The sequence below is a fragment of the Lissotriton helveticus genome, chromosome 1_1, assembly GCF_964261635.1.
Source record: "Lissotriton helveticus chromosome 1_1, aLisHel1.1, whole genome shotgun sequence".
In the NCBI taxonomy this organism is placed as follows: domain Eukaryota; kingdom Metazoa; phylum Chordata; class Amphibia; order Caudata; family Salamandridae; genus Lissotriton; species Lissotriton helveticus.
The window spans coordinates 1,343,507,649-1,343,533,140 of record NC_136057.1 but is presented as its reverse complement, the minus strand read 5'-3'; the positions used below and the strand labels follow the sequence as shown (position 1 = coordinate 1,343,533,140).

At 47.0% G+C, this 25,492-nt stretch overlaps 1 protein-coding gene across 1 annotated transcript in view; it reads left to right on the top strand.

Moving 5' to 3' along the window:
* The first annotated feature begins 6,758 nt into the window (after window positions 1-6,758).
* The window catches only part of LOC144823938 (coagulation factor XI-like), a 70,689-nt gene continuing 51,955 nt past the window's right edge, over window positions 6,759-25,492 (top strand). Inside the window, exon 1 of the mRNA XM_078682881.1 lies at window positions 6,759-6,817. Coding sequence (XP_078539007.1) covers window positions 6,763-6,817 — 55 coding nt within the window. The 5' untranslated portion in view covers window positions 6,759-6,762. The remainder of the gene's footprint in view (window positions 6,818-25,492) is intronic.

Below are 25,492 nucleotides of genomic sequence, written 5' to 3'. Positions count from 1 at the left end.
CAGCTGGTGAGGGAAGGATATGTGATGCGGATCGATGCGGGAAGCCGCTTCTTCCCGGGAGCCTCCCTAAGCAGCGGCCGCCATCATCTGCTGCTAGCCACGCCCCCAGAGTCTTTAATTTTTTACGGAAAACAAGAAGACTAGTTTCTGTTTTTAGCGCCAACGGGAGAGCATTCCACATCTTGGGTCCCAGATATGCAAATGAACGGCCTCCCATTTTTGTCAAACGGATCCTAGGAATCACAAGATTATTGGATGACCTAAGAGCGGCCGGGCTGATATGGCTGGGCAAGATTAAACAGGTAACTGGGAGCAGAACCCTGACGAATCTTAAATAAGAAGCACAGAGTTTTAAAGACCACACGATCAGAAATCTTTAACCAATGAAGGTCACGCAAAGCTTGCATTGCGGATGTTCTCCGAGGAACATTGCGCAGCAAACGCGCAGCTGAGTTCTGTACAACCTGTAGTTTATTGATTGCTCGAACAGCCAGGTCTTGAGCTTCTTCCTGAAGGAGAGGTGGTCTTGGGTCAGGCGAAGGTCGGTCGGGAGGGTGTTCCAGGTCTTGGCGGCCAGGTAGGAGAAGGATCTTCCTCCTGTTGTCGCTCTTCGGATGCGGGGGACGGCGGCGAGGGTGTGGTTGGTCGATCGGAGGTGGCGTTTGGGAGCGTAGAAGTTGAGGCGGTTGTTGAGGTAGCTCGGGCCATGGTCGTGTAGGGCTTTGTGTGCGTGGGTGAGGAGACGGAAGGTGATTCTGTTGTTGACGGGGAGCCAGTGCAGGTCTCTCAGATGTCCGGAGATGTGGCTGCGTCGGGGGATGTCGAGGATGAGTCTGGCTGAGGCGTTCTGGATCCGCTGGAGTCTCTTCTGGAGCTTGGCGGTGGTTCCGGCGTAGAGGGCGTTGCCGTAGTCCAGTCGGCTGGTGACGAGGGCCTGGGTGACCGTCTCCCTGGTCTCGGTGGGGATCCACCGGAAGATCTTCCGTAGCATGCGCAGGATGTTGAAACAGGACGCGGAGACGGCGTTGACTTGTCTGGTCATGGAGAGGGAGGAGTCCAGGATGAAGCCCAGGTTGCGTGCGTGGTCTGTCGGTTTGGGTGCGGTGCCAAGGGCGGGGGGCCACCAGGAGTCGTCCCAGGTGGAGGGCGAGGAGCCTAGGATGAGGACTTCCGTCTTGTCTGAGTTCAGTTTCAGGCGGCTGGTCGTCATCCACTCGGCTACGTCTTTCATCCCTTCGTGGAGGCTGGTTCTGGCGGCGGCGGGGTCGTTGGTCAGGGAGAGGATCAGCTGGGTGTCGGCGTAGGAGATGATGTTGAGGTTGTGTTGGCGTGCGATGGCCGCAAGGGGGCTCATGTAGACGTTGAAGAGGGTGGGGCTGAGCGAGGAGCCCTGAGGAACGCCGCAGATGACTTCCGTGGCTGCAGATCTGAACAGTGGCAGGCGTACTCTTCGATTTTAGGAGTGTTGCTGATAGGCAATCAATGAGTGAGGTGATCCATGACGCAGCATTTCTGGGCGGCCGATAAATTAGCAGACCGGAAAGCGTCATTCGAGGATTGATCATAAGTTTGAACAATGCTGCCTCACTACCTGGAAGATGTAATGGTTCCAGTTTACATTGGTAGATAGATTTAAAGACGATTGCAATTCCACCCCCTTTAGCTGAGGGTCTATCCAGATGCAACACCACATAGTTGGGCGGAATGGCTGCGGCTATATCCGGACCAGAGCTGGCATGTATCCAAGTCTCGGTCAGGAACAGAGCATCAGGGGATTCCTCAGTAATAAAATCGAAGATGTTTGATTTATTCTTGGGAAGCGATCTACAATTTAAGCTCCCGAAATGGAGCGGGGGAGGAGAAGAAATATGACCCTTGGTAGGCTTCCTTTTTCCCCTATAATGTTTAACACTCTGTCTTAGAGAGCTGCATTTTGCCAGTAGAGAAGCCACAACCAGCACATAAAAAGTAATGACTGGGTAAGATACATAAGGTACAGGAAGTAAGGATAAAGGGTCGCAGTGAAAGTAATGCCGAACAAGAGTAGTATACATGACCAGCCAGAACTTGCTTACCAGAGGGCATGATGGAAAAAGGCAGCCCGTCCTGCAGCCCGTCCTCAGCGCGGACGGGCGCAGACGGGCAGAACTCTGGCGTAACTCCGGCGGAAGACCGGCGATCCCGCTGCGCGAATGCATGACTGAGATTTATACAGGTCGAGCCTCCTAATTGAGGACTAGACCGCCGAGTGGATCGCTCCTCACTCAAGATGGCCGCCACCGTGACAAGGGACCCGCAAAAAACGCGGTGAGAATTTCAAATTAATGTGCAGGTTGGAGGGACAGCAGTGCAAGTAAGCGAGGCCAAAGTTTAAAAGCAGGGAAGAATGTCAAACTAAAAATTTACAGTGGATTCCTTGGGACTGATGTGTTTTTCTACAATGGCTTCTCCTCTACCACTCGGGGTGGACTCCATATAGCATTCGCTTGTTGGTTACTCATTCCTCGATGTAATGGGCTTGTGTCCCACTTGCATAAACTACATACAACATTTTATGGAAATAAATGACAAATATACTGTGCCTTCTGCTTGACCTCAATTTATTACCACAGCTTTGGTGTTTTGACAATACCAATAGGCGGTATCTAAGCAAACAAACAGGGTAGCCGAGCACTGCATGTACCAGTGTTGTCTAAACAAACATTGCCGTGCAGAACACTTATTTCTCCTGTCCAGATTATCAGTAATTCTCAATCAAAGTTTATTTATACAATTACATAACAATTCTGGGTAAGAAGTGGGCATTGTTGGCACTTCAGTTCTCATCACATCAAAGCTTGGCGCTGCTCAGTTTCAACGCAGACTGAGAAGAAACATGTGAAAATTGTTCTCGCCTCCACCCTTTTAAACCAGTTTTTCAAGACTGTTGGGACAGAAATGCACCACTCATTTTGACAGACCTGCACCCTGCCCTGAGTGCTCCAGCTGCAATGATGTATGGATCCCTGGTGGTCATTTTAAATCATGGGTGAACTCGGATCACTCACGTACGGCATGACCTTGGCTTGTCTCATGGATTGTGGTCTTGCTTAGACTGGGAGGAGTGCCCAAAGCACTACTCTCATAAGTGGTAAAGAGCTACTGGTCTTACCAAAAAGGTAAGTAGTGCGGGCAAAATGGTGGCATCAATAATGATGATCCGTAGTGTAAGCAGACCTTTTTACCGGCCCACTCATGTAAAAATCTGCTGCTGTGTACTGAACTCACCCATGGCCTAGATGGTGCTGACATGTAGCGCTGTGCAGTGCAAGTATGTGCATGATGTATGTGTGCTTGGGAGTGCTACAATACATGGTGGCCTATGGGTTCCATATTGGAAGCCCAGGGTCTTGAGGAGGGCATGTACAGAAGGAGAACTCTCAGACAGATTTGTGGATTTCTAAGAGCTGGCTGGGACATACTAGAGGGAGAAAGGCTCTCCTGTGCACTTCACAAGGGACTCGTAGTTTCCAAAGTCCAGTGGGTCTGGGTAAAACTGAGGCAGGAGATGGGGCTGATAAGGGAATCATGCAGAGTGGAGCAGGGACCTTTGGTAAGCATATGTCTGTGAGGCTTACATTCGGGTGTCATCAACCAGGAACTCCTATGGCTTGTATTCTGGGGCTATCTGAGTTGGAGTAGCTTGTGCTGTGACAAGCTGCTTCCTGGTAAAAGGACAGAGGAGTGGGCACTTAAAAGAAGGCACCGGCCACATGAACTCCACAGCATGAAACACTAAATCGCATCTGTGACTGAAAATTAATTTTAAAAAGGGGAGCTGAAAGCCCCCAAATTGTCAACCACCGAGCAGCCAGTGGCTGTACCACAACGTGGAGAAGCTCAGTAAGAGTTCTGCCTTGTGTGACCAGAATTGGGATTTAAGGTCTGTCAGCCTCCCAGCTGGGTGAAGGGACAACTCCCTGGGAAATCAAGACCAACGGCCCTAGAACAAGGAGCATCAGTGCCTACCTGCAGAGACCAGAGGACCCTATGAGAAGGAGAGCCTGGTGGAGCAAGGTCCACTGGGGGATCCTGGTGAGTTGATCCCATTAGTGAGGTGTGAGATAGCATCTGTGGCACTGATCGGGCTATTGTCTGTGTGCAGACTGAAGGCAGCAACCCAATTCCAGAGCGGACCCCATAAACATTACCATTACCCCATATGCCAGAGGGGGCCACTGTAAAAGATGTTGCTTTGTTGACTGGGCCATTGCCCGTGTGCAGACTAATGTCAATGACCCCATATGCCAGAGCGGACCACATGAATAAAGCTGCAGTTGCTCATATGCAGACTAAAGTCTGTGACTCCGTACGCCAGAGCTGGCCGCCATGAAGAGCAAGGGCCTTTGCCCTGAGGGCTAAGATGGATGGCTCACCGGGTGCAACATGTAACCATGATGAAGCAGTGGCCTCTGGCCCATGTGCCCAGTGTCCCCACTGAGTCACTGAAAGGTGGGTAACTGTGCCAGACCTGCCAGAAGGATCAGAGGAACTTTATGCATCATCTGAAGCAACGCCCTGGATGACACCCGACAATCCACCTGAGTACTGAGCACTCCCCGGGTCTTCTGCATCACAATACCAGTGGCAGTGGGTAAGATTGAGCGCCACACTAGGGAGCCCATGGGGAACTTGCTCTGCCTCATAGTGCCATAGCCTGGAACACTTTGACTTCTAAGGCTCAGACGGCTAGCCCCAGCACTATCAACATCAGAGACCGGACGTATCTGCTTTGTTTTCCTTTAATAGTCATACATGTATGTGCCTGAGGACTGACTCAGTCCCATTCCAGGCTGATCCTTTGAGTAAATGTCGTCAAACCTTTATGGATGTGTTTTTGACTACTCGGGTGCTACAAAACGTTTGGAGTGTTCCTACCTGAGCGCCTGTAAGGGACGCAGCGATACATGTGTCCGGTCAGTGATGTGCTCATGTCAACAGGTGTGATATTCAGCAGTACAGAATCTTTGAGTTGGTCTACAATTCTGCCCTTGATGACACATGATGCATGGTAACGAGGGAGAAAACTTCTTGCTGTGACATAGCCAGCAGAGACTCACCAGATACTGGGTAGAAGCAGGACTGGCTTTAGTGCAGTGTGACTGGTGCAGCCACACTGGGCGCTGACCTGTGGAGGGGGGTGCTGACCTTAGGAAGTGTGCTGTGTTTAGCACTGATTTATGACTGGTGACATGAGGGGCACTTTTGCCCGGTGGTAGTGAAAGAATCTGAGGAGGAGGTTGTAGGGGCGCCAAAAATAAATGTTGGACCAGCGCTAAAGCTGGCCCTGGGCAGAAGCAATCCTTTTACATTTGGTGCTGCCATTACCCATCCCCTAAGAGCCCATAAACTAGTAAAACAAATGTATCTTCTGTCCACCGTCTCACATCGACCATTGGATCTTTGCCCTATTGTTACAGCAAACAAATGATGGACGGATTGCTGACAATGAAAACCTTCTCCCCCAGTCAAAAGATCTAGGTTAGATCCATCTTTATTTTGCCGACTAAAACACCCCAGTTTGGACCCAACCATATGCAAATCAGTCTTGACCCTGTGTCCCATGGGGAACAGTCCAGACCGAACTGCCAGTACAGGTCCTCCCTGGACCGGCAATAAGCATCCTGGAACCATTTTTATGGTATGTCACCTTTCTTCAGCCAGGCTAGCTTGAATCCAGTGGCACAGTGAGCAAGGGAACCACGTCTGGGCATATCCATCTAAATATTGATCATGTTTGTACGTTCCTCAGTATGACCGATCTCTTGTTCCCCCTTAGCATGAGTATCTTCAAATGGTGTTCACCTTTCTTAGATGAGTAGCTTAGTGGATATCTTCTCTGTTGTGCAGTCCTGCACCGGGAGTAAATCTGCATAATAGAAGAGACATGCGCTTTGGATACTGCTTGTCCTTTAACTGGCATGGCGCATTTATCCTGGGACTAATTAGAACTGACTTGACTACAGGATGATGGTATCACTCTAATCCATGACCTATGTAATATTTGTATCTTCTGAATAATACCACTTCTCAAATGGGGCTCGCTTGTTGTCGAGGATTGACCTGCTTGAGAGTGCATTTGCACTCCTGGTTCCAAGCAAACAACTGACAGAAATAGCTGATAGGTTTATTATTCCCTTCTGCCCAGAATAATGGAAAATACCAAAACCAGATCTTAAGCCTCAAAGACAGTCAGTGAAAAGTTGGATGGGTGGTGGAGCATCCATGTGTTGTCTGCCTCTTATCATTGAATCCAAGGGCCTGAGCGCTGGGCCTTCAGATGTCTATGCCAGGAGGTATCTTGGGGCCATTACTTGGTGGTTGCTCAACATGGAAACATTAATTAGAATTTCATTTATACACACACACACAGTGAGTGCAGCACATTCCAACATTTTTGTATTTTCAATGATCAGTGAGTTTTCTGTAGGGTTTTGGAAAACGCAAGTGTAAAACCATGATATGGTCATTTCAGGCCCAAAAGTGACACCAAAGACATTTTAGCTAATGTGTGGCTTCAGACTCTAATTTGAACTCACACCCCTTATTACTTCATTTCCTTTGCCTGATAGAAGTGTCAATTGGGTGATTGAAACAAATAATAAACTGTGTGGAGTGATGAACCAGTGGACAGATGTAAACATCATTAACATGATGTTTTTCCTTCCATCCTCTTCATTTTGTTACTAATCAAGTCTATAATTATTTTTTACAGATAAAATCATGAAATATTTCATCCTCCTTCAAGCCTTTCTTGTGTGTGCAACATCAGGTCAAGGTAAGACACTTAAAGACCGGGGAAAGTCCTAAAAATGAAGTGGCTGGACGAACCAGGTTAGGCAGATTGCAAGTGACATCACTGTGCATGACATCACAGCAAGTGGCATCTTGACCTCACAGGAAGTGTGTTTAGCAGATTCATCAGGATTACATGTGAGCACATTATGAGATTTAACAAATTAAATTTGATTAGAACTTTGACTTGAGTTCCCTGTCTAAAGTAATTAACAGCCCAAATGGGGATGAAGTTTAATGTCTGACTATCACCAGTAGACAAGCCACTAAGTGCTACAAGACAGGCATACTAAATGGTGCACCAGGAACGAAGCACAGTTCATGCATTCCATACAAATTGTAAAAAATGCAATTGTGAATATCAAAACTATAACATTTATTAACCTACCAAATGCACCACCATTAAATACAACAATACTTTTATCACACTTTGACCATTATCAAACCATTGCAAGTCTCACACTGTATTTGGTATTCTGAGCATGGCACTATGAAAGTTAGTTAGACTTGAATATTCTGTATGTTAGAAATTGGGTTTCTGTTTGGCATAGGTATGCACCCTGACCAAGCAGGAGCCATAAGTCCGATACACACTATAAATTAGCCTGCGCTCAGCCTCTGGTAGCTTGGCACAGAGCATTCATGCTTGCATTAAAAGTATTTGTAAAAAAGCTTAAGACAGTGTGTTATGAATTTTTAAAGAATAAACTGAAAAGTAGTGCCTAAAGGCATAACGTGAAGGCCGAAGCTGTCTGGTCGTACCACACCAGATCATTTACAAACATTCTAGCCGACCACGATGGAGCATGGGTCAGATACAGGGATCAGCTTTGGACCACTACAAAGAACCTTCGTTCCGTTGTTGAAGACGGCAAGAAGCAAAGAGGCAATATATTGGTGCTGTGCAGAGCAAAGTCCAAGATGCATCAGAACAGGAAGTGATGCCCGAGCAGTCAGCGATGCAATGTCCTCGAAGTGTCACTGAATCGATGGAGATGTACCGGGTCCAAGCAGCACATCAGTCTATGCTTGTTTTTTTGTTGCAGCACTTTACATCCACGTCCAAGGGTCAAGGACTAGATTAATACAGGACAAGACTCTCAGATGACAGAGTCAAAGTGCTGTAGCAGGTGAGTTGGAAGTCTTTCATGCCCATGAGACTGCAAAACAGGAGGCAAGCCCTTGGAGTTACTATGGGTCTGAGTTGGAGAGATGCAGGTCCAGTATTTCTCACTCCCAGGCAAGGTGGGCAGCATGCAGCCGGTCCGTACATCGGAGCAAGGGTCCAGCAGAGTGGCAGTCGGGTTCAGCAGAGTGGCAGTCCTTTGAACAGCACAGCAATCCTTCCTGGTAAAGTATCCAGAGGTCCTGAAGTGGTGGTGTCAGAGGTCAAGTACTTCTACTTAGTTGTGCCTTTTGAAGTGGGAGAGATGTCAAAAAGATGCCCTTAAAGAGCACAGAGTGCCTGCCCTGGCTCCAGAGCCACCACAAAGGGGTATTCAGCCCTTTGTGTTGGGACAGAACACAGCCTAGTCAGGTTAAAGTGTCCACTCCTACCCAGGATGGCCCATAGTCACACCTAAGCTCCCTTTGAGTGTGGCTGGCTTGAGGGAATGCACAATGCCCAGCGGTCACCGACCCCAGACATCTAGTCAGAGACAGACAGAAGGCGACTTGCTAGGTCAACATGGCAGTTTAAAGCTGCACACACAGGCTCTGCAAAGGCAGGCCTGAGACATGTTTAAGGGGCGACTTAAGTGGGTGGCACAATCAGGGCTGCAGGCCCAATGGCAGCATTTGAGTTACAGGCCCTGGGCACACTTATTATAGTTTACCAGGAACTTTTAAGTAAACGAAATATGCAAATTGTGGATAAGCCAATGACACCATGTTTGAAGCAGAAAGCACATTAGCTTTATCAATGGTTAGTAGTGGTATAGAGCTGAAAGTCGGCAAAAAACAGGAGGTCTGAAGACAAAGTCAGGGAAACCACTGCAATGATGCCAGGTTTAACAATGTACATATATTAACTGAGTCCCTGTTCCTGAGATGGGAATTAGAACGGCTCAGTCATTTTTGAAAGGTGGAGAAGAGTCTGCTAGACTCTTAATTGATGCCCTCACACACCCCAAAGGATGTTATGCTTCATCTGGCGTCACACCAAACAATTCCCAAGCTGGCGAGAGGTCGGGTAGGTGCAAGATTCTTTGTTCTCCGACAACTGTATGTATGTATAAAATATTTTATTACGCGCTCTGCTACTACAGAGTATCCTGGCGCGATATGTAAGCTTAAACAGAGCCAAACCAGAGGGAGAAAAAAGAGCAACTAGATACTGAGCTTAAAAAGATGGGTTTTTAACCCCTTCTTAAATTCTGCCAGTGTGGCTGAGGCTCGCAGAGAGAGTGGCAGGGCATTCCAAGACCGGGCTGCTTGGACAGAAATAGACTGACCACCCAATCGCACATATCTGACTTTAGGCGTGAACATCAGAAGGAGATTAGCTGATCGAAGTGCACGGCGAGGAGTATAAAAAGTGAACCTCTTGTGCAAATATTGTGGTCCTTGTTGGTGCAAGGCGCGAAAGGCCAGGACCAGTGATTTGAACACAATACGATGGGCCACTGGAAGCCAGTGGAGCTTTCGGAGATGGGCAGATGCGCTAGTTCTTCTCGGGAGATGAAATAGAAGTCGAACCGCCGCATTCTGAATGATCTGCATTCGGTTGATGAGGTATTTAGGGAGACCGCTAAAGAGGGCATTGGCATAATCCAGCCTTGATAGAATCAGAGCACGCAGAACCGTCTCTTTTGCTTCCCTAAAAAGCAGTGGAAGGAACCTTTTTAGTGACTTGAGGGTCGAAAAACAGGTCGCCGTATTTTTTTTTTTTTTTTTTTTTTTTTTTTTTTTTTTTTTTTTTACTTCAAACTTAAGATCCTGTCCAAACCAAACCCCCAAGTTTTTGGCCGGGCCTCCCAGAGAGCTGGGACAAGCAAAATCAGGCGGCCAAATAAGATCCTTAAAATTGGCCGAAAAGTTGCCATAAAACAGCAGCTCTGTCTTGTCCTCGTTGCATTTGAGTTGGGCTGAAAGGAGCCACCGAAAAACATTTGATAGACAAGAGCGGACGACACTGGCATCCAAGCAATTCTTAGGCCAGGTAAACAACAGCTGTGTGTCGTCAGCATACGCCATTATTTTGGCTCCCCACTGATCAGCCAGATGGATCAGCGGGGTCATATAAACGTTAAACAACAAAGGGCTTAACGTCGACCCCTGGGGGACCCCTGTGCTGAGCTTCTTGGGAGACGAGGAGTAAGGAGGCATCCATACTTGCTGCGTCCGCTCCGACAGACGAGGACAGCCAGGCCAGAACCGCGCCTGACAGTCCCACCTCTGCCAGCCGATTCAGCAGCAGAGCATGGGGTACCGTATCAAAGGCGGCAGATAAGTCCAGCAAAACCAGGACCGCTCTGCCGCCTCCATCCAGACACTCCCTAATGGCCTCTGAGACTTCCACCAGGGCCGTCTCAGTGCTAAAGGCCGCCCTGAAACCCGATTGAGCCGGGTGCAGGGCCTGAGAGGACTCAATAAAATTATTCAGTTGCCTAAAGACAACCTTTTCACAGACCTTCGCCAGTGCCGGGAGCAGCGATATCGGACGATAACTGGACGTGGCTAGAGGGTCCAAGCCAGGCTTCTTTAGCAGGGGAAGCAATTTCGCCTGTTTCCAACAAAGGGGAACAGAAGCAGAGGCCAGAGACAGATTAACGACCTGAGTGGCCTCCTGATATACCAAGCTCGCCGCTCCCCCCCAGAACCCTGGCGGGGCACAGGTCCGAGGGTGAACCCGACTTTAGTGACTCCAGGATAGCCAGCACGTCCGCTTGCAAAGCTGGCTCAAAGGTGGAAAATTGGCTAATGGATTGCTTCCCACCAGAACTGGCGAAGGGTGATAAAGGCTGAAGAAGACCACAGGAATTTTGGAGCTCTTCTTGGATGTTAGCGATTTTATTGTCAAAAAAACAGGACAGTTCCTCGCACCAGAGATCAGAAGCCGGAAGAACTGGGGAGGCAGCACTGGGAGAAAGGAAACTCTGAACAATGGCAAAGACTTATTTGCCATTGTTATCCGCCTTCTCTATCCTTTCTGAGAAGTACCTACTTTTAGCAGCCTTAATTTCGGCATAGTAAACCTTCTGCGCCCTCCGCAGATCGCTCTTCAGATCAGGGCGGAACTCGAGGCGCCAGGCTCGCTCCAGTTTTTTACAACCGGATTTGAGTTCCCTGAGAGCGTGGGAGAACCAGGGTTTAGAGGGCGATGACCTGACCCGTTTACTACCACCTTTATTGGTGGGCACGACAGCGCTTTGTTTAACCCAAGCAATGAATAAATCCACTGCAGACTCTAGGTTAGACGGCCAAGTTGGCCGGTTAGCCAAAAGAGAATCTGAAAAAGTGGTTAGATTTATTCGCTGGGCGTGAGTTTGAGGGGCAGGCAGATCCCACGGCCCTTTAGAACTTAAGGGCCATGTGAACAAAATTAAGGCATGGTGTGGTGTTGGGTTCAAATCAGGCCTACATACTCTGCTAAGCTCTCGAACACCTTAGTATAGAAGTTGGCACGGACACTGGAAAAGGTAAAAGACAAGTTTATTAAGACCCCATGGGGTGGTGATACATTCCTACAGCACCCTTCGGCAGTGTAAGAAGTAGCACACCGAACATTGGTGCGCAACCTCTTTCATACAGTTTAATAGCAATAAAAAGATAGGCGGTCACAAGTTACACATTTTAGGTACATATAAGGTCATTTTTGGAACACAGCCAGCATGTGGGAGGAGTTAAATAGCACTGGTCAGTTAGTACCAACATTCCTAAAGAGTGACCAGTAAATGCATGATGCGCATGTGCGCTTGACCAGTACTAAAAATAGCCTGTTGCTGAGCAGAATAAGGGACCATGGATATCGAGAAAGGACGAAAGGGCACACTGACCACGAGGCAGCGTGTTCATAAGAAACGGAAGTCAGAGGGATTCAAAATGGCCCCCGTTCGTTTTGGTCAAGTTAACAGAAAAGACAGTGTAGCTGTGCTAAACGCTAACTCAGGAGCTGCCAAAACACGACAGACGGCCCTTTTAGCGTTTAGCAAAAGCTACCTCATACTGAACATAATCAGAATGTTCATCAATGTTAATAGCCATTAGTTTCAATACTTCGTCGTTGATCAGTTTCTCTTGCATAACAATAGCTCGTTTGGACGGAATACAGGCTGTGATACATACAGAACATAACGTAGGGCCGCATTGAATACATAGACAAAGGGTAAATAGTACTCCAAGAAAGACACAGAGAATCGTTAATAATTTCCAACCCCAAGTAGTAAGCAGAGTCCAGAACCACCCAGAAAAAGTCCATGCTCCATTTTTTGGATGGATCTCAGCAGCTATCTTGTGTAATTTCGTAATTGAATCATACACAGAAGGTGAGTTATCTGGCACGTACACACAACTACTCCCGATGACGCGGCATGCTCCACCCCTATCAGCTAGTATCACATCTAAAACCATTCTATTCTGGAGCGCTACAATTCTGGTAATTTGCAATTCCTCAGTAATATTCCCTAAAGCAGAGGCAGTTTCATTGGCGACAGCTTCCACCACACGTGTAAGCCGCCTTATCTTCCTGCTATTCAGTGCAGCTCCTACAAATGAAAATAACCCCAAGTTGAAATCTACATATTGTTGTAAAGTGGCATCAGTCTGATCAATTTCATCAAGATCTAACGTTCGTTTAACTCTGTTCAGCACGAAAGCATGGTACAGAACATAATCATTGTGATACATGGGAGGAGCAATAAACACAGGTGGTAATACAAAAGCTATATAACATGTTCCTAACCATCCCAATGGTAGACGATGGTATCCCTTATTTCCACAAATGAAATATGTGTTACGTGAAGCTACAAATGCAATTCTAATCGGTGTATCGAAGGTAAGTGTAATATTACATTCACTGCGACCTACAGGGATTGTACCTTTATTTCTAATACACAAATCTGCTTTTGTATCAATGACTGTTATCATATGCAAATTCGTCACATTTATAAATCTTTGATTCGTATATACACGAGGTGTAGAAACATTGTCCGGACGATACTCTTCCCATTCAAATTTAGTTCCTTCAGCGTGTGGATAGCCATCTTTATCGTTATAGCATATTTTATTCAGCCGAAAAAGTAGTCCACCTTTCGTTGGCCATCTCAAGGTGAAGAGAAGAGTGTACCAAGCATGACAAGAACCATTATGAGAAAACGGCAGAGGAATAAGTGGTGTTCCTCCCTTCTGATGTCCGGGCAACATTCCACATACCCAACAATTGGACATGTTGGTCATGTTATGAGTATGATGCAAAATCTGAATAAAGCTGTTATTCAAATAAGTCTGCCTATGTCTTTCTTCGTGAAAAGGCAAAGTAAAATGAAAATGTTCAGATGGACTCGGAGTGGTGGGCAGCAAATGTTCTCGTACAGGAAACAATAGTTCTATAGTCCAAGCTAATACTGCGATCACCACTACGGTCAAGACAAAAAAAACAGCACCAAGAATTCTCCCTTTTCGTGTCGAAGGAGATGCCATAGTACACAAAACAATATTCTTCAAAAGCAACACTAAGCGGAAAAATAAAAACCGATGGTTCTGGACCGAGGCTGCCGTTGATTTGTTCTCCGGGATTCAAGACGGGTGTCGCTACACTGGGTAGAACTGATCCCCCCCCCCCCCCCCCTTGATATTCCTGGCTTCCGTTTCACAAACCTCAGAGCGGTTACCAACCAGTTTCAAAAACACAAAAGGGAATCTTATTTCCTGGGACGTAGATTGTACTTCACTTTATCAGAAACAACGTGGTCCGGGAAGGCTCCCTCCAATTCATCAGGCGTGACAGCTGGGCTCTTTTCTGTATCCAAAATCTTTCTGTAGTCGGATAGCACCACAGGGCTCACCAGATCCGGAGAGACACGTCGGCAGTGCGTTGAATGTATCCACCGCTTCTTGTTGGTGACTCTCACAGCAGTCCGCGTAGCCAGCAGCACTTGTTCAGGGCCATGCCATCTCGGTTCCAAACTGCTGGATCGCTCAAATACTTTGACCATCACGTGGTCCCCAGGGTGGAGATCGTGAGCCTCACCAGTGGAGTTATCAGGGAGCGCCTCTCGAACCTGTTGATGAATAGAAAGCAAATCATTTGTTAATCGTGCCAAATAATCGTTCATCATTATACAAGGCACATCATGTATTAAACGAGGTTTTGGAATTCCCCAAATATTCATCGGCCTTCCAAACACCACTTCATAGGGTGTGAGGCCAGATCGGGAATGTGGGACTGATCGAATGGACAGCAATGCCAAAGGCAAAGCATCCGGCCATTTCAGAGATGTGGATGCCACTATCTTTGCTAGCTTCAGTTTCAGAGTTGCATTATATCTCTCGACCAAACCTGCTGATTGTGGGTGAAAGACTGCGTGGAATCGTTGTTTGATTCCCAATCCTTTCAGGATGTACTCAATTACTTTCCCAATGAAATGAGGACCATTATCACTCCACATAAGTTTACAAACACCATAACGTGGGAAGTACTCTTTGAGTAACACCTTAGCTGTTGTCAATGCTGTATTGTCTTTCGTAGGGTAAGCCTCAATCCATTTGCTGAAGGCACACACCACCACTAGGACATACCTGAGATTATTACAGCGCTCCAGCTGGATGTAATCCATTTGCAGTACTTCGAATGGTGCAGTAGGTGGAACAAACCCTCCTTTGGGAGTATGAGTCCCTTGTCCAGGATTGTGCTGTAAACATATCAGACAAGTCTGTACTACTCTCTTAGCCGTGCTTGCAATATCAGCATTTTCCCACACTCGTGTAAGCAATTTAGTAATTGCGAGAGCTCCAATGTGTGCCAGCCCGTGTGTCATTTGCACCATTGTTTGTAAATAGGCCATGGGTAGTTTCCATCTCTCCATATCTTTACTACGCCAGCAACCCTCATCATCCAATACTCCTTCAGTGGCCCATTTCGTAAGTTCTGCCTCAGATGCAGACTTCTGTATATCTAATATTTCTTCTCTAGCATCATGCCACCGCTCAGCTTGTGACTTCACCACATACATGGGGAAACTATTTTGCAGCATAGCGGTCTCTCTCGCAATGCGATCTGCGAAAGCATTGCCTTGCCCTATTTTGTCCGTCACCTTTTTGTGTGCACTGCACTTGACTATTGCAACTTTCTTTGGGCATAACAGTGCATTCAGGAGATCGCGTACCAATTCTCCATGCATGATGTGTACTCCGTGTGAAGTCAAAAATCCTCGTTCCTTCCAGAGTAAGCCAAAATCATGCACTACTCCAAAAGCATAACGACTATCCGTGTAAATGTTCACACATAGTCCAGCACTTAACTCGCATGCTTTCGTTAAGGCTATCAGTTCAGCTGCTTGAGCCGATTTCTGGGGTATTCGTGCTGCCTCTACAACTGTCTTAAGTGTCGTGATCGCGTAGGCTGCAGAAGTCGTACCATCTGGTAACCTCACGCACGATCCATCAACCCACAGTTCCCCATCTACATCTATAAACGGTGTATCCTGTAAATCGATACGACCCTTTGTCTGTTCCTCAGTCAGAAAAACACAATCATGTTGTTCTTCCTTCTGAGTCTCAGCAACAGGATCCGGCAGTAAAGTAGCAGGATTCAGTGTCGTACATCGTTTTAGTGTGATGTGCGGCGCCAACAATGTTAGCTCATATCCTGTCAAACGGGCGCTGGTTAGATGCTGTGTTTTCGTTTGATTCAGTAACGCATCTACCGCATGGGGAACTAACACCAACAATTTGTGTGACAAAACTATTCCCTCACTTTGTCGTATCGCAACTGCTGTTGCTGCAACTGCTCAAACATCCAGGCAATCCTCGAGCCACAGGGTCGAGTACCGCCGAGAAGTATGCACAAGGCCTCTGTTTGTCTCCGTGTGTCTGCACTAGCACTGACAATGCGCACCCATCCTTCTCGTGTACATACAATGTGAAAATCTTCGTGTAATCAGGTGTACCTAACACTGGTGCAGAACAAAGAACTTGTCTTAATTGTTCAAAAGCATTCTGACATTCATCCGTCCATTCAATGGGGATCGGTGTATCTTTAGACAACAATGCCAACAATGGTTTAACGATGTGTGAAAAACCTAATATCCATTGCCTACAAAAAGACGTCAAACCTATAAAGGCACGAACATCCTTCTGGGTGCGAGGAACTGGAGTGTCTAGGATTGCCTGAATTCGATTTGGTGTCAATGCACGGCCCTCCTTAGACAAAAGATGACCGAGGTAGGTCACCTTTGGTCTACAATATTGCAGCTTTTTCTTCGAAACTTTATGATTATGTTTGGCCAGGAAGGAAAGCAAGGAAAAGGTACTCTTCTCACATTGTTCTGGCGTGTCTGCAGCAAGTAAGATATCATCTACATATTGAATAAGAGCCACTCCATCTTGTAATTCAAAGGAATCAAGCTGTCTTTTTAATGCCTGACTATAAATGCTAGGACTTTCAGTATAGCCTTGAGGAACTCGACAAAATCTGTACGATTTGTTAATTAATGTAAAGCCGAATAGATATCGACTGTCAGGATGTACAGGGATCGAAAAGAAGGCATTCTTCAAATCGATGACAAGGGCCAGCAAATTTATCAACATGAAATGCAACTGGTTGAGACAGTGGGCTAGAAGTAGGTGTTCCATCGAACCCTATAGCTGTAATTACCTCGCCAGACAGGGGAGCCCTTGGAACCAAGTATTTGGACAAGGCGCTACGAGTAGCTCCTGTATCGACCAGAAATTGATCAGTAGAACCCAGAACATGTGCTTCTATATATGGACCCCTTTGATCAACCGGTACCTCAACCGATTCCACACCCCATCCTACGCAATCCTATGCATAGTGCTCATCCCGTGGTTCAGCAGAACCACCCTCATTTATCTGATATTGATTACGATTATCAAACGTATTATAGTCTGTCTGACCACGACCCCTTGCTCCATATCCTCCGCGATCATTCGTGCCATAACTTCCTCGATCAGTCGTTCCATAGCCTCCTCTTGACCCCCCATAATTACTTCTAGACCTCCCACTTCCTCGTCCCCTCAAATTACGCTGCTCTCGAAACACCGGACAGTCTGCAATCCAATGCCCAAACTGTTTGCAGTATGCACATTGATTCACAGAAATGTCAGAACGAGGGGGAGGAGCATTACTGTACGATCCTCGCCCTCCTCTATTGTTTCCTCTCGTAGCCTGAACCTGAGCTAACATTACCTTCGTCTTCAAATCCTTCGCCGCCTTTTCACTACTTTCTTTTGCCTCCAATTCCTGTTGTTCATAATATTGAGCCATAGTCAATAAAGAAGCAGGGGTTGCTGTGGTCCATGAACTTTCACTCGCTTTTAATCGTTTCGCAATCTCCGGTAGGAGATTAGCCACATACTTATCAACGAATAAATGCCTGCCTGTATCTTCTGTCAATGATTGACCACTGTAATCATGGAACGCTTCCTCGAAGCGAGAGAAAAAATCAGAAACCGATTCATCCATTTTTTGTGTACAAGAAGCTAACATAGTCCAATCAATCTTTTTAGCGGGAGCAAGAGTCTTTAATTTTGTTAGTATGGCCTGTGGAAGGTCTAATATTAATTGACACGGCTTACATGCTGGTTCTCTATCTGAATCAGCCTGAACAAGATCTTTCCAAGTGGCCCCGAGAGTCGTGAGGTCATCAAACTTACGAATCGCTCTCCACATATCAGGAGGCAATATCAACCCGAAAAACAGGTAAATATCAACTAACGTCATAATACACGAAGAAATCGCGCTTTCAACATTTTCATAAAAAGCCGCAGGATTTTTTACGGGGATCAGGTAAAGCATTCTTAAGCGCCATAACATCTGCTCTATTCCAAGGCGTATAAACCCAGTTATATACAAAATACCCTTTCGCATCTTTGGATCTTTTATCATCATCTGTGCCATCCCCTTTATGAGGGACATATAAAGGCGCAGCTTCTCGCATAGGTCTAACATTAGTCGCAGCAATCTTATCTGTTTCAAAGATAGGGCATTCTTTGGATATCCCCGTCTCTCCGGACGCAGACGAATTCTTCGACTTTGCCAACTCCCGTAGTCGTGTCGCCTCATTTCGCAGTTGAATCAAACGCTTGAAGTCGTCCGCATCTGAAAGAACAAAAAGACCTTTACGAAAATTCTCACGACCCTCGGATATCTCCTTTGGCTCTAACTCGAGAGAATATTTTCTGTACCGCTCAACAACTTCATCTCCAAAATGATCTAAAAAATACAGTCGCTCCTGATCAGACCACTGTTCCATTTTCGCAGTAATGTCAGAAACAGTAACAGTATTAATATTTAGCTTTCGTGCAAACGAACGTAATTCCGCAGTTCGTTCCGCATGTAACCTGGTACGCTGTGTTCGATCACTATCCTCGTCTGATTCCTCGTTCGGAGCCGTAGGTGCGACGTACGGAGGCGGACAACGATCTAGTAATGAAAAATCATCTGTTTCATTAGTAAGGACTGGATAAAGAGGACGCCTGATAGGGAATTGACCATTAACCTGTAAATTGCGTTCTCGTCTCTCCCTCTCTTTCTTTTCCTGTAATTCCTTCTCCTGTAGCTGTAAAGCTTTGTCATGTGCAGCCTTCCGCTGCACTTTCTCCGCCAAGGCTTCCTCACGCTTCGCTCGCTCACGCACCTCTTTCTCCCACATACGCACACAATCAAACATATCTTGTCTAGACCTTCGCTGAAACAAACACTGCTCTACATATTGTACCTTTCGAATGTCAAACGATCCATATAGTGGCCACTGTAATTCGCGATCAGTCTTAGTATACTTATGCCATAATGTACTATACATTATTGGTGGAATACCGAATTTGACATACATTTCACGATTTGGAGTCACCTCTGGGGGAGCCGGCTGTTTTTTACTTAATCGATAATTGGTACCATTTTCCGGACAGCACATCCTGCGGAGTGTGCTAAAAACAGGCATGTTTCAAAAAGTACCACGAGAACGCGATACTACAAAAATGACACCTAACGCGGTGTACCATTCAAATCAAATAATATCAGAGAAATATCCCTACATGCCTGCCTATGTGAGGTGCACTTCACATATTCAAATTCAAACGTTAGCTAACTTCAAACAAATTCAAATTCAAAAAGCCACAGTAAGTGTCAGTAGACTACCTCACCAATCAAAAGCTTACCAAATATTTTCAAACGTCCAAAGTCCAACTGCCAAGTTCTGTGGTCAAATCAGCCAAAACGGCACATCACGACAATCCAAGATCAGAATCTCAGTCGGAGACCGGCGCCACCTGGAAGGTCAGATCGGAAGGAAGGAAAAACACACCGTGGGTGCCAAGACTCGGGTCACTCAGTGGCAGCGTATGCGTCCATGGCGAGTTTCCTAACCTTCGTCACGACCTCTCCTTCGGGCATCCGAGTCGCCGATGAGTCCCTTCGTGGTCGCCAATTGTGGTGTTGGGTTCAAATCAGGCCTACATACTCTGCTAAGCTCTCGAACACCTTAGTATAGAAGTTGGCACGGACACTGGGAAAGGTAAAAGACAAGTTTATTAAGACCCCATGGGGTGGTGATACATTCCTACAGCACCCTTCGGCAGTGTAAGAAGTAGCACACCGAACATTGGTGCGCGACCTCTTTTATACAGTTTAATAGCAATAAAAAGATAGGCGGTCACAAGTTACACATTTTAGGTACATATAAGGCCATTTTTGGAACACAGCCAGCATGTGGGAGGAGTTAAATAGCACTGGTCAGTTAGTACCAACATTCCTAAAGAGTGACCAGTAAATGCATGATGCGCATGTGCGCTTGACCAGTACTAAAAATAGCCTGTTGCTGAGCAGAATAAGGGACCATGGATATCGAGAGGACGAAAGGGCACACTGACCACGAGGCAGCGTGTTCATAAGAAACGGAAGTCAGAGGGATTCAAAATGGCCCCCGTTCGTTTTGGTCAAGTTAACAGAAAAGACAGTGTAGCTGTGCTAAACGCTAACTCAGGAGCTGCCAAAACACGACAATGGTCCGACCAGGTAACCCTCATAGGGGGTGACATAGTGATCTCGAAGTTAGAGCAAACCAAATCTAACCAGTGACCAGCCTTGTGGGTGGGGAAGGTCACCCATTGTGTCAGGTTCGCCAGCGCGAGGACATCAGCCAAACCCATTGATTCGGGCAGATCCCCCGTGTCCATATGGATGTTAAAATCACCCAGCAGGAGATAGCGAGAAAAATTAAGGGCACGGGGAACAATAACCTCCTCGATATTGCCCGCGAAACTACCGGCATAGCCGGGGGGGGGCGGTAGAGTAAGGTGCCTCCCAAAGTAAAGTGGGGGGAGAGGACCACAGCAAAGTGTAGCATTTCTGAGCCGCCAAGTAAATCTGGCGGTTTGCTCACCACTGCCCAGTAGTCACGATAGATTAGTTACACCGCCACCCCTGCCGGTCGATCCATCCTAGCGATCCTAAATCCGCGTGGAATAGCAAGTTCAATCACCGGCATACAAGACTCGGTGAGCCAGGTTTCGGTAATGAAAAGGAGATCGAACTCCTGCTCATCAAGCAGCTCAAAAATGTCGGCCGCATGACTGACCATAGATCTTGAATTAATCAGGCCAGCTTTAATAATATCTAAATTAGTCCTGGGTATAATAGCAGGGGAATGTTGGCGTGTAAAACAGAACCCACATGCCGGACAGCGATGCTGCATAGTCTCTAGCACCTCCCAGTGATTGGCGGCATCGCAGCTGAAGGTATTGAGGGCAACCAGCTCCTCAAACGTATACTTCAGAGAGCCAGCGCGTAAACAGCAGGGTGTATAAGGAGGTGGCAGGGCCCTGGGCCCGTCCGGGCACAGACGGGCCCTCCTTTGGCGCGCAGACGGCGCGCCCGCAGCGCGCGACCTCTGCGCGCTCGACGCGTTAAATATGGGCGGGCGAGTCAGGAAGCTAAAGCGCCAACCCCGGTGCAATGCGGTCCCGCCTCACTTCCGGGAACCGCTGGGGCCGAGCGCTAAGGGCGGCAGTGACCGAAAATGTCAGATACGCCGAATGGAAAGTGCAAAGACCTCGGTACCCCAAAGGTAGGCAAAATTAGTGAATATTCGCGCTAAGCGCTGTGGCGGCAATTACATACAAAATCAGAATAAATTAAAAGAAGCGCGAATAGAGGGACTTTAAAAATTATTATGCAGGTTAAAAACTCAGTAGAAGTCAGCACACTTCCTACTTGTGCATACATATGCTATGAGTCCACTGGTAAATGCGGCAATAATACCTTTCTGTTATGTAGATGGTGATACAAACTCCCTCTCGCAATGACTAATGGTGCATCCTGCCCCACTTTGAATATGTAAGCTGCCCTCAGCCATTTTCCCTCCACTTCCTATCCCTGCTACCTCTACTATCAGAGTGTGTATTAAAAGGCTTGCCATCAATGGAAACTGGCTGATCACTACTACCATGATGGTCTTGATGGTCACAACATGATCATCCTCTACCATACACTGCCTCTCCCCCTCTGATATCGTCTATCAACTTGTACGCCATGAGTATTGCCCGTGACTGGATGATTCATAGCTCATGTCTTGTTATAATTTATTTTTTTTGCTCGACGAAACTCATTAATATATTTTAACTATTCACCCAACCAATCCACATGTGACCAACTTAACTTGTAGCTCACTCTCCTATTATGAAACTTTGGTCCACCAATTAGGGACCTCTAGTTTGCACTGCAATGGCTCTACTTCGTTGAATTTTGAATTATCGTTTTTTCTTTCTTTCCCTTTTTCCCTTTTACATAAGGACCACTGTTTGGGTCAATTGCAGTGGATCTTTCCTTTCAATAAGGCCATCGCACAATGCCTCTTACTTGTCACTTCCCTACAGTCCTGAAGAAGCACGTAGGATCTCCTCCTGAGATCATTCTATAGCGGCGTAACATGTTGACCGTACACCCTTTTTAATAAAACACTGCACTTGTCTAGCTAATGAGGGTCAGAACTACTCTCACAACACAACTTTTTAACTATGACAGAGGGATAACCCTGATTAAATTAGTCTACCAAAGATACTCTAGTCATTTTTAAGTTTTACGCTTCACTGCACACAGACTTGCACACCTCACGGCTAGCGTGGGGCATTGCAGCGCAGGCCCAACGAGGAGCATCGCCTGATGATGAAGCATGAAATCCTTTGGGGTGTGAGGACATCAAGTAAGAGTCCCTCTGACTCTTCTCTACCTTTCAAAAACGACTGACCCATTCTTCTAATTCCTATCTCACGAACAGTGACTGTTTAGTAACGGATCTACGATTCTGGAGCATGAGCCACTGGACCTACATCCAGCTCTTCGTTCCCCCCCCCCCCCCCCCCTCCGCCTTCCCAAGCATATATTAACTGAGGCATTAAGGTCCATGCTATATTACCACAGGATGTTTACCCATAAGAACTGGGTAATTGGGGATTCCTTGATGTAAAATATCTCACTATCAAGTAGGTAACAAATCACTTAATCTCATGTTTCAGGTATCTTTTGTTGTGACAGGCAGTAGGATTTACCTTCCTAGACTATCATCCTCATGACAATGAGCAGTCAGCCACCTGTTAACATATGTCTATGGGTTCCAAAGAGGCCGAGAAGGGCCCATGAGATCTAACGATATTAGTGAAGAAAGACCTGCAATGCTGAGTTCATTGCGCTGAAACCCCTTTTGCAGTCGCTTAAAGTCACAGGTTTTGTGTTTATTGCCCTCAAAATAGATTGCAGTTGTTCTGCAGTCTTGTTCCCACCGTTGTCCGCTCTGATATGAGAAAATAATTGAGAGATAATCTCCCATGAGGGAGGCAAGATGGCCGCTGTAGAAGGAAGTCTCACAATACCCCCTCTCTGACCTAAAGTCTAAATGAGGAGACAGATGACCCAGGAATTGTAGGATGCAGTCTTTCCTTCAACCTGTAAAGTTATCAAGGCGAGAGTGGTAGAGCGATCTGGCAGAGGAAGAACGACGTACTTGTCAGAGCTGTATGCCTGTGGAAGAAGACCAAGGCTCTGTCTATTACCCTGGTCGAGGCGCTACACTTTTTTCTATTAGAGAAGGCGATGGCGCAGCGCGGCAAGGAGAAACAACAGCCGCTGCCTGGCAGCATATGTAAGGAGACAAACCAGAGGGACGTAACAAAACTGGGCGCTATCCCCAAAAATAAGACGCTGATGATGCCCCCCGCTAAGAAACTTACACGGCTGCTTCAGTACCCTCTGCAGCATTGAAAGCACAGCAACGCAAATTGGAGAAAGCACAAGAGAAGAAAATTAAGCTGACACGAAGCGCTGCTGCCCGTGGTAACGGGGGTCATGAAGGGCCGGCCCGGGGCTTGACAGAGAAGAAAAAAACTGACAGATTCTACCTTAAGACAGCCTTCGGTAACGGAGGCATTTAGATTAATGGCGACCGCGGGGGAAGCAGGAACAACCGCGGCAAGCAAACTGCCTGGAGTTGCAAGCAGGAACGTCCTCGAGGACGCCAGCGGCTGTGTTGCTAGGCAACAGGAACGCGAGGACCTCACGCTTCCCACGGAAGTCTCGGCAATTTCGGCCGTGATGGCAGACTGTTTGCAGAAGGAACCGGAGAGCAAGGAGAACTGGGAAATGCTGATTTGAGGGTAAGAGAGGACACCGATGGGGCAGAGAGCCATAACACATCCCAAATGTTAAATGCTTTAAAGGAGGTGGAAGCGGAGATGCTGGGGGAGCAGAATCGGCTGCGGGGGCCCAAGGAAGCAGAATGGGGGAGCCTGGTGAGCCTTGACTCACAGAACTGACGGAGCCAGAAATCGTTGAGGGGGCCGAGGGAGATCGGTTCTTTTCAGTCCCAGAGGAGTCTGAATCCACCATTGCCAGTAGTGATGAGCAGAAGGAAACTTCAGATCCAAGTCTGGGCACCGAGGATAGTGGAAGTTCTAGAGGTTCCAGGGGGAGACGCACCCAGAAAAAACGCAAGGTGGTAGCAAGACGGGCTGGGTCCCCTCTGAGTACTCACAAGAAATTACTATGGGGCTATTCGGCTACATCTAGCATGTATAGAGAGGACAGGCAAGATGGACAAGGTGAGGGGGAAAAATTGGACATTATGTTTGCCACGTTAAAACCAATTCAAGCAGAGGCCAGAGCGGAAAGCAGAAGAGCTAGGCATGACACCAAAAAAATTCAAGCCGCAATCAGGAAAGTAAATAAAAAATATGAAGAGGTCGAAGAGAGAGTCATAGGCGTTGAAGAGAGAACTGGCAGATTGGAGGATGAAGTTACGGAATGGAATGTACACAAAGTGGAACAGGCAAAGGCTGTGGAGGACTTGCAATGGAAAGTGGAGGAGTTGGAGAATCGCCAGAGGCGGAACAATGTTAGACTCCTTGGGATTGAGGAAGGGGTGGAAAGGCAAGACACAAGAGGGTTCGTCCTCAAGCTGTTAAAAGGGGCCTTTCCTGATGTGCCATGGCAGTGGGAGCTGGAAGTCCAGAGGGCCCATAGGTTTCCACTCACTAGGAAGAAAAGACAGGATGGGGGCACAGATACACTCCCAAAGGCTATGTTGGTGTTCTTTGGGAACTTTCTAGCAAGACAAGAACCGATGGAGAAAGCCAGGCCAGATTCCAAGAAATCTTTTGAAGGTGTAACATTTTTTGCCAGACCTGACTCTTGTCATGTGACAGTGGAGAGGAGATGGCGCCTCAGACAATTAATTGCAGCAGTTCAGAGACATGGGGCAGAGGCTTACTTAATGTTTCCGGCAAAGCTAAAAGTTATATCTGCAGGACGTACAAGAATGTTTTTTTTCTGAAATAAAGGCGGGAGAATTTTTGGCAGAATTAACAGAACAAGGTAGAGATAGGAGCAAGGAATTGACAAAAGCGAAGGAATAGGGGGAAAGAAGAAGATGGATAGGGAGGGCTGCGACGAGTTCTCTATAACCTGAGTCATTGTGGGTTTCAGTATTGAGGGAAGGAGAGGGGGGGCGACTCTGCAACGCACAGTGGTAACGCATAGGTCAGCTCTGACCTATTTGCTTGTGCTAGGGGGGGGAGGGCATCTGGAGGGTGGAGGGGCGGAGGGGGGTTAAGGGGGAGGGAGGTGATGGGTGTGGTGTTGGTGTAGGAGGAGGGAGACATACAGTACAGACTTACAATTTATACAAAGGAGACAACTAGTGATTAATTTCACAGGAGTAATGGGAGAACTGGTAAAGCTAAACCTGCTTAATGGCAGTTAGGATAATCACGCTCAATATCTGCGGGCTGAATAACGCAGAGAAGGCAAAAATTAGCCGCGGCATTACGAATCTGGAGATCTGATATAGTTTATTTACAGGAGACGCATGTGGCTAGGAAAGACAATTATATGTTGGAGCAAATGGGGTTTGAGGTGCTTGCCTATACAGGACAGGAAGATAGGAAAAAGGGGGTGGCGATATTAGCTAGGAAAGGTGCTGCAAAAGTTAAA